Genomic DNA, 13758 nt, shown 5'->3' on the forward strand with positions numbered 1-13758 from the left:
GTTTTTTTACGCTAATTTTGGCGGTTTTTGAACACTCGTGGAAAAAAAAATTGTCATACCTTATCTTGAAGCAGTTTCCGCCTTTGAACCTCCATTGAAATCAATAGGAGGCAGAAAAAAACTCGCCGTTCATTTGTGACAATTTTTTTAAGCGGTTTTTGCATTTGCTTAAAAAAGAAACATCAAAAATTACACAAAAAAATAGGCCAAAAAAGGTCAGAAGACGCTTGCATTTCAAAATCTGCATCAAAAATCCTGAAGGAATTTTGAGGCAGATTTTTTCTGCTTTGCAAAAAACTCTTTGTGAACTAAGGCCTAATTCACACGACCGTGTTCGGTCCATGATATACAGGCCGCATGTCGTCCGCATTTCCCGGACCAACACAGTGCAGGGACGAACGCTACTAGCATCATAGTTATGTATGACGCTAGGTGTCCCTGCCTCCCCGCAGAACTACTGTCCCGTGCTGAAAACATGATTGTACGGGACAGTTTTCCCGCAGTGAGGCACGGACTCCTGGCATTACATAGTTACATAGTACATAGTTACATAGTTAGTACGGCTGAAAAAAGACACATGTCCATCAAGTTCAACCAAGGGACGGGAAGAGGGAAGGAAAAATTTCTACACAGAGGAGCTAATATTTTTTTGTTCTAGGAAATGATCTAACCCTTTTTTAAAGCCATCTACTGTCCCTGCTGTGACCAGCTCCTGTGGTAGGCTATTCCATAGATTCACAGTTCTCATGGTAAAGAAGGCTTGTCGCCTCTGCAGCTTGAACCTTTTTTTCTCCAGATGGAGGGAGTGCCCCCTTGTTTTTTGAGGGGGTTTTACAAGGAACAGGATTTCACCATATTTTTTGTATGTGCCATTAATATATTTATATAAGTTAATCATGTCCCCCCTTAGTCGTCTTTTTTCAAGGCTAAATAGGTTTAATTCTTTCAATCTTTCCTCATAACTTAAATTCTCCATGCCCCTAATTAGCTTCGTTGCTCTCCTTTGTATTTTTTCCAACTCCAGGGCATCCTTTCTATGAACCGGAGCCCAGAACTGAACTGCATATTCTAGATGAGGCCTCACTAATGCTTTGTAAAGTGGCAATATTACATCCCTGTCCCACGAGTCCATGCCTCTTTTAATACACGACAATATCCTGCTGGCCTTTGAAGCAGCTGATTGACACTGCATGCTGTTATTGAGTTTATCATTTACAAGTACACCCAGATCCTTCTCAACAAGTGAATCCGCCAGTGTAGCTCCCCCTAGGACATATGATGCATGCAGGTTGTTGGTACCCAGATGCATAACTTTACATTTATCTACATTAAACTTCATCTGCCAAGTGGACGCCCAAACACTCAGTTTGTTTAAATCTGCCTGCAATTCATGAACATCTTCCATAGACTGAACTATATTACATATCTTGGTGTCATCTGCAAAAATAGAAATAGTGCTATTAATCCCATCCTCTATATCATTAATAAATAAGTTGAATAATAGTGGTCCCAGCACTGAACCCTGGGGTACACCACTTATTACCGGGGACCATTCAGAGTAGGAATCATTGACCACAACTCTCTGGATACGGTCCTTGAGCCAATTCTCAATCCAATTACAAACTATATTTTCTAAACCTATAGTCCTTAATTTACCCATTAGGCGTCTATGGGGGACAGTGTCAAATGCCTTTGAAAAGTCCAAAAACACTAAATCCACAGCGGCCCCTGTGTCTAGGCTTCTGCTCACCTCTTCATAAACACAGATTAGGTTAGTTTGACAACTTCTGTCCTTAGTAAAACTGTGCTGGCTGTCACTTATAATGCTATTTATTGTCACATAATCCTGTATATAGTCCCTCAATAGCCCCTCAAACATTTTCCCCACGATGGATGTTAAGCTTACTGGTCTATAATTACCCGGTAGCAGCGCCATATGGGGTCCCGTTTTTTCAAATAAATTATACATTTACATCGCGGTGGTCCTTCAAGATTGACCGGCTGGGATCTCGGCAGCAGCACTCATCCATTATTTATCTACCTACTATACGCTCCTGACATTTTCACCTGTGGTAAGCCTCCATCTGTCAAACTAAGTTTGTTATTTCTTGGGCTTACTCACACTATGTGGCGCCGTGCTTTTCTCTCTCAATTCTCTATAATTACCCGGGGAAGACCTAGAGCCCTAGGCACCACATTTGCCCTGCGCCAGTCCCTTGGCACTATACCAGTCACTAGAGATTCTCTGAATATTATGAAAAGGGGGACAGAAATAACTGAACTAAGCTCTTTAAGAATTCTAGGGTGTAACCCATCTGGTCCCGGGGCCTTGTGCACAAGTACATTACTATGATGCTAGTAGCGTTCCTCCCTGCACTGTGTTCGGTCCAGGAAATACTGCCGACATGCGGACCGTATATATCACAGATTGAACACGATCGCACGGGATACAGGTAGCAGGGCACGGGAACACTGGGAGCAGGATAACACTAAGAGACCATTTGCGATACAGACATGGGAAGACTACAACAACGCTCAGGAAAGGAGTGAAAGCGCAGGGCCTTTTTTATAGTTCAGTGTGATCTGGAGATAATTTATTACATATGCGTGCGCTGCCCCTTTAAGGCTGGGAACTAGCATGTGCGTTCCCACTAGTGGACACTACAGGGCAGGGCGGCTGCATGTGTTGATGTCTCCGTCGAGGGAGACGTTGGCAGGAAGATAGAGATCTGCGGTCGTCAGGTAAGTGGAGGCTGCGGTCCGTGACCGCGGCCGTTACAATTAGGTCCCGTAGTAGGAGGTAAAGAAATTTTGCTCGAGCAAGTTAAGGAGGATCAGGTGCTATCTGCAATGCATCTAGATGGGAGGAAATCTGAAGGAACTGGATAATCTCATGCTGACACTTCCCATGATATGCAACTTGATCAGTCAGGGCCTGTTCACATCACCGTTCATTTCCGTTCCGGGGTTCCGTCGGAGGGTTCCGTCAGGTGAACCCTGCAACGGAAAGTGAAACTGACAGCACAGCTTCCGTTTCAGTCACCATTGATCTCAATGGTGATGGAAACATCTCTAATGGTTTCCGTTCGTCACCATTCCGGCTGGTTTGCGTTTTTTCTGACGGAATCAATAGCGTAGTCGACTCCGCTATTGATTCAGTCGGAAAACCGAAAACCAGCCGGAATGGTGACAAACGGAAACCATTAGCGATGTTTCCGTCACCATTGAGATCAATGGTGACTGAAACGGAAGTTGTGCTGTCAGTTTCACTTTCCGTTGCGGGGTTTACCCGACGGAACCCTCCGACGGAACCCCAGAACGGAAATGAACGGTGATGTGAACAGGCCCTCAGGTCATAAACATCCATTGGCAGAGCAGTCGCTTAATCAGCGTCGGTTGGTTCCATGGCCTGAGTATATGGTTAAGTAGGCGTACCTAGAAAGGTAAAACCTTGGCACTACAATCGGTCTGGCACTAACTAAAGAGAGGTGCAGGGAATGAATTCTCCTGTTCCTCACTTCCACAAGGAAGTTTAGACTTAACTGGTCAAATCCCCAGGTCGCAGTTCTCGGGATAGTCACGAATTTGGTTGCATTGCACATGCGTTCTATTTGCTAGATCGACAGTTCTTGAAGCCTCCTTTGACCACTACCGGTACCAGAAGCGAGACCTGATCTTGGTTGTCTCTGAGTTTGACTCCTTATCAGAGGAGACAACTCATTTGCGCATACTATTTAGCATTTTTTACTAGCGCTTGCGCATAACTTGTCGTTATTTGATGCATAAACAGGAAGTGGGGCAGTGTGTATTTCTTAACCAGGAAGTGGGATAGTGTGTATGCCAGTAACAGGAAGTGTGGCAGTATGCGCCCCTGAAACAGGAAGTGGGGCAGTGTGTGCCATGTTACTGTCTTTAACTTCCTGGTTCTTGTTTAGATTTGGCACCTAAACTGTGTGTGGGATAGAGTGTTTTTTTGTAAACCTGGCATGGAGTCCCTTGGACTGAGGGGAGTTTTGTCCATGTACATCACAGCCACCTCTAGTTCGATTCCTTTGCCAATTCTATGTAACCATTGATTATACTGTACCATTAGGGATATAAAATACAGCATTTTGTCCAAAGAGATTTATCCCTGATGAAGCCGTACCAACAGCGATACGCGTGGGGTCTCAGTCCCTCTTGTGCCCTCACAGGACCTGGCCTTTAATTCCACCAGCGTCGTGTGGTAATCACATCTTTTCCTATCTTGCACATTGTCTTAATTTATTTCTATTCTATATTTGACATTGCATTTTCAGTCATTCAAATGCAGATTTTTCCGGGTGTCCTTTCTTTTATGTGGCATTTCCCCTGTTTAAACTCTTATGGGGCAACAGTGGGGTCCCTTTGGCATTTATTCTGGCCAGGGACATGTGCTCTTTTTTTTTTTCTTCGATTTTAATTGTTTTTTCCCTCTTGAGTACTGCTGTGCTCATTATACTGCTTTTTCATGTATACTGTAATAAAGCAACTTAAATTGTTTTGGACAGGTGACTCTTTTAGCATTTGTCTTTCCTCTTCTTTTTGTGTAATTGTTACACATTTGTTGAGTCAGTACTCCAAGCATTTTTTTACATATAGTGTCGTGCCCACCCTTTTTCTATGTTTACCGATTGAGAGACGTGTCAGCGATGGAGGGTAGTCAGACAGCATTCGTGGGTCAGAACCGGGTGGTGAGTGAAGTATGACAAATCCAGAGGGGAAAAGCAGAGGCAAAAGTCCAAACTAGAGGTCAAACTGGAGAGATGATGAAAAGCCAATAAATCCAATGGATGAGTCCACATGTGAATACTGGGTCAAACACAGGCAGGTAGAAAGAAGAAATAACTGACAGGCCAGAAGCAGCGTCCTGGAATGGCTAGTTATACTCAGGCAAATGTCAGGAGACCCTTGCCTGTTTGAATTGGCCACCAGAATTGGTTTGCATTCAATGGCAATGCGGTGTACTTCTCCGAGACAAAGTGGCGGAGCAGCGCTGGAGCCAGGAGAGGTATGTAACAGGAAATGAAGCATTACACAGAAGTCAATGTGCTGTCCGTGTATAGTAGAGATGTGCCGGGTCATCCAGAGCAGCAGTAGTCACATTCTGCAATGGCTAATAGATGAGGTTCTTGAATGGGGACTTCATCAACTGTTTTAGAATTCCTTAATGGCATATGTTTTTTGTTTTTTTTTAACCAGACAACTCGTTTAATTTCCTGAATTTCTGCTGTTTTGTGTCAGTTTCACCTTTGGGCACACTATTACAATTTTGATCAGGAGATCCACTATATTCATATGTTAAAGGGTAACTAAACGTTTAAAAAAACTTCTGACATGTCATAGTGACATGTCAGAAGTTTTGATTGGTGGGGGTCCCAGCACTGAGACCCCCACCAATCGCTAAAACGAAGCAGCAGAAGCGCTCGTGTGAGCTCTGAGCCGCTTCGTTTCTGTTTGGCTTTTTCCGGAAACCGATGTAGCGGTCTATGGGCTCAATAGAAAGTCTATGGAAAAAGCCGAACAGAAACTAAGCGGCTAAACGCTCACACGAGCATTTAGGCTGGGTTCACACTACCTATTTTCAGACGTAAACGAGGCGTATTATGCCTCTTTTGGTGCCAAAACAGTAGAAACATCCCAAAAGTTATCCCATTTTGGAAACTACACCTCTCAAGGAATTTATCTAGGGGTATAGTTAGCATTTTAACCACACAGGTTTTTCGCTAAATATATTGGAATTAGTCTGTAAAAATTTAAATCTACTTTTTTTCTCAAACAACATAGAAATTTGTAATATTTACAAGGAATAACGAAGAAAATGCACCCCAACATTTGTAAAGCAATGTCTACCGATTACGACAATACCCCATATGTGGTAATAAACTGATGATTGGACCCATAGCAGCGCTCAAAAGGGAAGGAGCGCCATTTCGATTTTGTAGCACGGATTTTGCTGGCTTGGTTTTCGGTGCCATGTCGCATTTACAATGCACTGGAGGGACCAAAACCGTGGATACCCCCCAAAAGTGACCCCATTTTGGAAAAACCCTCAAGGAATTTTTCTAGGGGTATAGTGAGCATTTAGACCCCACGGGTCTTTTGCAGAATTTATTAGAATTAGGCTGCGAAAATGAATATCACAATTTTTTTCCACTAAAATGTTGAATTTTCTAATTTTCACAAGGGATAAAAAAACAACCATTTTTTATAAAGCAATCTCTCCCGAGTACCGAAATACCCCACATGTGGTCATACGTTTTTTCATTAGAAATGAATTAATAACCCTTTCAGGACTGATCCATTTTTTGCTTTCTTATTTTAGTTTTTCACTCCCCGCCTTCCAAGAGCCATAACTCTTTTCTTTTTCCGTGGGTAGAGTGGTGTGAGAGCTTATTTCTTGACAGGGGAAGTTGTAGCTTCTATTGACACCATTTAAAGTACCATAAAATGTATTGGTAAACTGAAAAAATATTATTTGCGGGCTGAAATTGGAAAGTTTCCACTTATCCGCTTTTGGAACACTGCACATTTTGCATCGCCATAGTCTGAAAGCCATAACTTTTTTATTTTTTCACCACCGGAGCCGTGTGAGGGCTTATTTGTTGCGGTACAATCTGTAGTTTTCACTGGTACAATTTTGGAGTACATGCGATTTTTTGATCACTTTTTATTAAAATTTTTTGTAATCCTGACCAAAAACCAGGAATTTTGACAATGTTTTGTTAGTTTATGTTTTTTTTGCGGCATTCACCGTACGCTATAAATGACAATTTTACTTTATTCTGCGGGTTGGTACGATTACGGCGATACCATATGTATATAGCTTTTTTTTCCTTTTTTTAGCTGTCACCATTTTCTGAGAGCCATAATTTTTTAGTAAAAAAAAGCTGTGTAAGGGCGGGTTCACACATGGCGGATTTTCACTTAAATTCCGCTGCGGACACTCCGCAGCGTTAATCCGCAGCGGAGCCGTTTCTCCATTGACTTTCACTTTAATTTCGCAGTGTTCGTTTACACGATGCGTACAATTCCGCTGCGGAGCATAGGCTGCGGAGCGGAATGTGGTGTCCGCAGCATGCTCTGTCTGTTGCGGAGCAGTGGCGGACTGGTTGCGGACTCATGGCGGAATTTCTCCATTGACTTCAATGGAGATTCTAAGTTCCGCAATGAAGTCCGCAGCTGTCATGCACATGTTATGTGTGGTGCGGAGCGTATTGGTTTTTTAACATGACATTTCTTCATTCTGGCTGGACCTATGTATTTCTAGGTCTACAGCCAGACTGAGGAAGTCAATGGGGCTCCCGTAATGACGGGAGCGTTGCTAGGAGACGTCTGTAAATAGTCACTGTCCAGGGTGCTGAAAGAGTTAAGCGATCGGCAGTAACTGTTTCTGCACCCGGGACAGTGACTATCGATCTCAATATACATGTATCTGTAAAAAAACATATAAGTTCATACTTACCGAGAACTCCCTGTTTCTGTCTCCAGTCCGGCCTCCCAGGATGACGTTTCAGTGGAAGTGACGGCTGCAGCCAATCACAGGCCAAGCACAGGCTGCAGCGGTCACATGGACTGGCGCGTCATCCAGGGAGGTCGGGCTGGATGCCGAAGGAGGGACGCGTCATCAAGACAACGGGCGGTAAGTATGAATTTCTTTTACTTTCACTAGGGAAAGTGCTGTCCCTTCTCTCTATCCTGCACTGATAGGGAGAAGGGAAGCACTTTTCCTGCAGTCCGCAGCGGCCAGTCCGCATCAATTTTCTGCACATTTTGTGCAGATCCGCAGCCGTAATCCGCAACCCGGATTAGGTGCGGCATTGATGCGGACAGTTGCGGAGGAATTCCGCCATGTGTGGTCATGCCCTAAGGGCTTGTTTTTTGCGGTACGGATTGAAGTTTTTATTGGTACTGTTTTGGGGTACATGCAAATTTTTGATCAGTTTTTATTCTTTATTTTAGGAGGGGTGGTGACCAAAAAAATTGCGATTCTGGCGTAGTTTTTTATTGATTTTTTTTGGGGTGTTCATCATGCGGGAAAAATAACATTATAATATTATAGTTGGGGTCGTTATGAACGCGGTGATACCAAATATGTGTACTTTTGTAACGTGTTCATTTTTTTCCTATAATAAAAGTCTTATTATAGGGAAAAAAAGCAGTTCTTGTTTATATAACTTATAACTTTTATTTTTCCACTTTTTTGAAAACATTTTTATTACCTTTTTATAACTTTTCTTACTTGTCCCACTAGGGGACATTTAGACTTGCAGCTTTGATTGCTGCTAGAGTACATTACACTACCTACGTAGTGTAATGTATTCTAACTGTCATTGTGACCTGAAGGTCACACTGACAGGAAGGCTCGGAGGACTGGCCGGAGGCTGCTCCTCCGAGGCTTCCGTACATGGCTACCTGGAGGCCATTGTCTGGCCTCTGATTGCCACAACAAGCATCAGCAGCCCCCACAATCACTTCGTGGGGGCTGCCGATGTGCTTCAAACCACTTAAATGCGGCGATCGCAATCGGTCGCCGCATTTAAGGGGTTAATTGCCAAAAGCAGTGGCGATGGTCCACTGACCGGCAAGACTGATGTGTCAGCTGTCTGGGACAGCTTGCAGCGCGGTCTTGTCACTCTGTGTTTACACAGAGTAAGGGCTTATTCAGACGAACGTGATATACGTCCATGCAACGCGCGTGATTTTCACGCGTCCCGCACAGACCTATATTAGTCTATGGGGCCGTGCAGACAGTCAGTGATTTTTACGCAGCGTGAGTCCGCTGCGTAAAACTCACGACATGTCCGTTCTTTGTGCGTATTTCGCGCATCACGCACCCATTGAAGTCAATGGGTGCGTGAAAATCACGCGCACCACACGTAAGCACTTCCGTGGGACGCGCGTGATTCGCACAACAGCAGTAAAACTATGAATGTAAACAGAAAAGCACCACGTGCTTTTCTGTTTACAAACATCCAAACGGAGTGTCATAATGATGGCGGCTGCGCGAAAATCACGCAGCCGCGCATCATACGGGGCTGACACAGAGCTGTTAAGTGCCTTTTGCACGCGCAAAATGCACACGCTGTGAATCCGACCTAACCGTTAGAAATACTGACGAAAATGAACGTCCTGGTGCGGGAACTAGCACTCGACCATGACGTTCATTTTCGTCATAGGTCGGGAAAGGGTTAATTATTATTTTGTGTTTGTGTTTTGGCTGGTGTTTTCTCTCCCCCTTTTCCCCCCTTTTTATTTCAGTTGGTACTTAACTGACAGCTTCTAAAACACTCTTCAAATCTGCCCAGCACCAAGATTTGAATTTGATTGGCAGTTTGAAATATTCGGTGGGGAGATTCTCCTTTATAAACCCCTGGTTCCGGAGATCTGATGACCGTTCCAGCGTTCCTGTGACCAGCGCCCACCCGTCCTCCCAAAAAGTTTTTACAGTTGTCCTTTTATGTCGCGATTTTTTATTAGTGAGGTTTTTTTGTCTCCCAAAAATTGCTGGGTGGACTGATTTTTTAAAATAGTTTATTTATTATATGTGGTTAAAGTATTTATTATTATTATTATTGATTTAAATCTTTGGTAACCCTTAATAAAAACACTGCTGCCTTTTTTATCGACCTATCTGTTTTACGTGTCTTATTTAAGGTTTAATTTTAGTCTAATAATTTGTGCTTTGTACCATCATGTACTTTATTGGTGCACCGAAAATCATGTCTAAACGTGGCCTTACAGTGACTTTCTGCCCAAACAGTATCGCATAACTTGGAACTCAAGCAAATAAAATATTAGAATCTGTAGGTACATGGCATTCCTTAATACCCCTCGAAGTCTCAGTTTGTGTGCCTGACATACAACATTTTTCTGTTAGGAAAAGTAGCCATGAATTGCTCCAGGTACACCTTCTTTAGTTCAGTAGCTGCGACAGATTCCATAAGTGTGGTTTTAGAGAAAACAACGCAGTCTACACTGTAGTGACATACTGTCATAGCGCTCAGTGGTACACAAGGATTAGTAAATGTGCGCCATAATATACACGTATATTATACTCCTTATTCATCGTGTGTATCCATGCATTGGATTATTTACAAATGAACAAATGTTTTTAAAAATAAAAAAATGTTTTGAAGAAATGTTTTTACTTTCATTTTTATATATTATTTCACGTTGTGGCTTTTATAGTGCATGTGTGTTTACCAACAGTTTCCACTTTCTAAAACACACTATATTATATTATTTATTGTAAATGGTGTTTGTTTCAATCTCTTTTTAAGGCCCTGTTCACACTGAGTTTTTTTGCAGGCAGAAAAAAATCTGCCTCAGAATTCCTTCAGAAATTTTAAGGCAGATTTTGAAATGCCTGCACGCATTTTTCAGCTTTTTTTTTTCATGGTTTCTTCTGCCCCTGACCAATGAAGTTAATGCAAGGACTGTGGGCAAAAAACGCAGCGAAAAAAAAAAAACACTCAAACTAGCGCTGCAGGTTTTTTCAATGCCCCTTTTAAGTGCTTTATTTTTTCCTACCTGAAAATATCACCATCTGGATCTGTGCATGTGAAAGATACAATTGGATTCTTCATCAGGTCTGCAATGAAGCTTGACTTCGGAGAAATATAAAAGTATGGAACTCCAGTACTGTTATCCATAGGGCCATCGCTGGTTAACAGAACCCGTCCAAAAGGCAGTCCTTGTATCTGAGAATAGGACAAAAGAAGGTGACACATACATGCTTAAGATGGGAATACCCCTTAAATAATAACAGCAGGTACTAAAAAGAATACTTAAAAAATACTAAGTAAACACATTCCACCATTTTTGCAAACAACCCAATCTATATTGCCTTTATTTTCTAGTACAATCCTCAAACTTATTTTGAAAGGAGACACAAACTAGGTTTAGCGAAATGTGCTTACACAATTCTTCAGTTACGCCGAATTTGGTGTCTCATAAGGGCGGGTTCACACATGGCGGAATTTCACTTAAATTCCGCTGCGGACACTCCGCAGCGTTATTCCGCAGCGGAGCCGTTTCTCCATTGACTTTCACTTTAATTTAGCAGTGTTCGTTTACACGATGCGTACAATTCCGCTGCGGAGCATAGGCTGCGGAGCGGAATTTGGTGTCCGCAGCATGCTCTGTCTGTTGCGGAGCAGTGGCGGACTCATGGCGGAATTTCTCCATTGACTTCAATGGAGATTCAAAGTTCCGCAATGAAGTCCGCAGCTGTCATGCACATGTTATGTGTGCTGCGGATGCGTCTTGCTTTTTTAACTTGACATTTCTTCATTCTGGCTGGACCTATGTATTTCTAGGTCTACAGCCAGACTGAGGAAGTCAATGGGGCTCCCGTAATGACGGGAGCGTTGCTAGGAGACGTCAGTAAATAGTCACTGTCCAGGGTGCTGAAAGAGTTAAGCGATCGGCAGTAACTGTTTCTGCACCCGGGACAGTGACTACCGATCCCAATATACATGTATCTGTAAAAAAAAATGAAGTTCGTACTTACCGAGAACTCCCTGTTTCTGTCTCCAGTCCGGCCTCCCAGGATGACGTTTCAGTGTAAGTGACGGCTGCAGCCAATCACAGGCCAAGCACAGGCTGCAGCGGTCACATGGACTGCCGCGTCATCCAGGGAGGTCGGGCTGGATGCCGAAGGAGGGACGCGTCATAAAGACAACGGGCGGTAAGTATGAATTTCTTTTACTTTCACTAGGGAAAGTGCTGTCCCTTCTCTCTATCCTGCACTGATAGGGAGAAGGGAAGCACTTTTCCCGCAGTCCGCAGCAGCTAGTCCGCATCAATTTTCTGCACATTTTGTGCAGATCCGCAGCCGTAATCCGCAACCCGGATTAGGTGCGGCATTGATGCGGACAGTTGCGGAGGAATTCCGCCATGTGTGGTCATGCCCTTATTGTGTCGTATGCCCTTTCCGGATACTAAAACAAGGGCACTATTATGTCATCTGAGACTTCAGCTAACATGGGCCAGAGCACAATGTGATACATGGGCTTCTGAATAAGTAGCATGTTGTTTATGTCTCCTCCATGTGCACCAAACTGAGTGATGTGTTGTGATAAAAATCTCAAGGAGCAATAGTTAAAACTGAAATACAAAAAAAAAAAATGGGTTCACAAACATGTTGCAGTAGAACATTATATATATAATACATGTAATAATACGTGAAGGACCGTTCCTGTATAGAGCAGCATCTTTCAGGCAGCAAATTACCATGAAGCGCATAAAACAAAAGACATAACTGTGAAGATGAAGACCAAGACAATGAACCTTGAACATCAGGGATGTATGAATGCAACTGCACATTGCGGACACAAAGAACTTACAGTCTCCTGGGTGGAAAGAGTTGCCAGGGTCCCCCATTTGCTTTTGTGGGCTAATATTCTGGCATTTGTGAGAAGCCTGTGCTGCAGGGCAGCTACAGTAGAGGGGCTCTCGGTGACGGTGCTGCTCGCTCTCTTGTAGGAGAACATCTTGGATGGTGTGATCATCTGCTTGGACATATCAGGCCCTGGTCCGGACTTCATCTCCCTTTCCTCCTTGTAGGCTGAAGCTGGATAGCTCTGCTTCCACATGCTGATTGTGTCTTCCATTAGTGCTGGTAAAGCATCCTCAGTGGAAGAGCTGTCCAATTCTTCTTCTACTTCATTGGTGACTGACCATGACACTGAATTTACAATCACATATCCGTGAGAGTAGGACAATAAACTGCATCCCACCAGCCATAGGATGTAAGATGCACAAGCAGTTGTTTTGCAATTGAAGCAGGACTCGGACATTTTGAGCCAGGCAAATGATGCTGGATTCTACATTCGTCTTGCTAAGCCAAGGAGGTGTTTTCGCCTGCAAGTCCGTGAGCACCATCTGCTGGGAAGTTTTAAAATCCGGTCTATCTCATGAAAATAACACGGCTATATTTTTCTACAAAGACGATATCAAAAATTGTAATTTAAATATCCTAAATATAAAAGCTTAAACATCTCAAATAGGTCAAAGATGTAATCATTTTGTGTAATGCCCTCTTATTAATAATAATAATAATAATAATAAAAAAAAAAAAAAAAAAATACACCTTAGTAAATCTGCCCCATGATTTTTGGGGATGGAGTAGAAATACCCTTTGCATAAGGTAGTCAGTAGGCCTGCACAAACTTTACCTTGGAGTATCCTGGTCTGCTTAACCATCCAGTAAAATATTTTGGATGTGATCCATTCAACAGAGAAAGTGGAGGAGACATAAGTAATAGCTGCTAACCGAAGCCTACTATTGTGAATCAGGGCTTCTTGCACTTCCTTGAGGGCTATCCCTGCGATAAACCTCATGCTCACCGACAAGGCTTCCTTCAGGAGCGTGGTAAAATATGCAAAAAAGCAATTATATGCTGAATGAATGCTGATACGCTTGAGCAAGGGGACACCTCCAAAATATCATCTGGACTGGCCTGCTGCTTAATATAGAGGACTCGGCTAATGCTCTGAGTGATAGTATATTTTTGAATTGTGTACAAAGAAAATAAAAAGCTCCTTCTGTAAGGATACAGTAGAAGTCTGTTTTATATTTCAGATTTGTCTGTATTTTTCCCCAAAATTTAAAGGCTAGGTAAACCTTTAAAAATTTGTTTTTATTATTTTTTACTAAAACAGTGTATTTTAGTGTATAGTTCAACCTTGTAATTTACTTTTATTTAAAAAAATAAATAACTTTTTTGAGATCCA

General features: G+C 42.8%; 1 protein-coding gene across 1 annotated transcript in view; it reads right to left on the minus strand.

Annotated features, from left to right (window-relative positions):
* The window catches only part of CREG2 (cellular repressor of E1A stimulated genes 2), a 32786-nt gene extending 19880 nt beyond the window's left edge, over nt 1-12906 (minus strand). Inside the window, exons 1-2 of the mRNA XM_075852693.1 lie at nt 12369-12906; nt 10552-10721 (exon numbers count right to left, since the gene is read on the minus strand). Of these exons, the coding sequence (XP_075708808.1) occupies nt 10552-10721; nt 12369-12821 (623 nt within the window). The 5' untranslated portion in view covers nt 12822-12906. The remainder of the gene's footprint in view (nt 1-10551; nt 10722-12368) is intronic.
* Between the last annotated feature and the right edge of the window lie 852 nt (nt 12907-13758).

The sequence above is a fragment of the Rhinoderma darwinii genome, chromosome 2 (assembly GCF_050947455.1).
Source record: "Rhinoderma darwinii isolate aRhiDar2 chromosome 2, aRhiDar2.hap1, whole genome shotgun sequence".
Classification (NCBI taxonomy): Eukaryota; Metazoa; Chordata; class Amphibia; order Anura; family Rhinodermatidae; genus Rhinoderma; species Rhinoderma darwinii.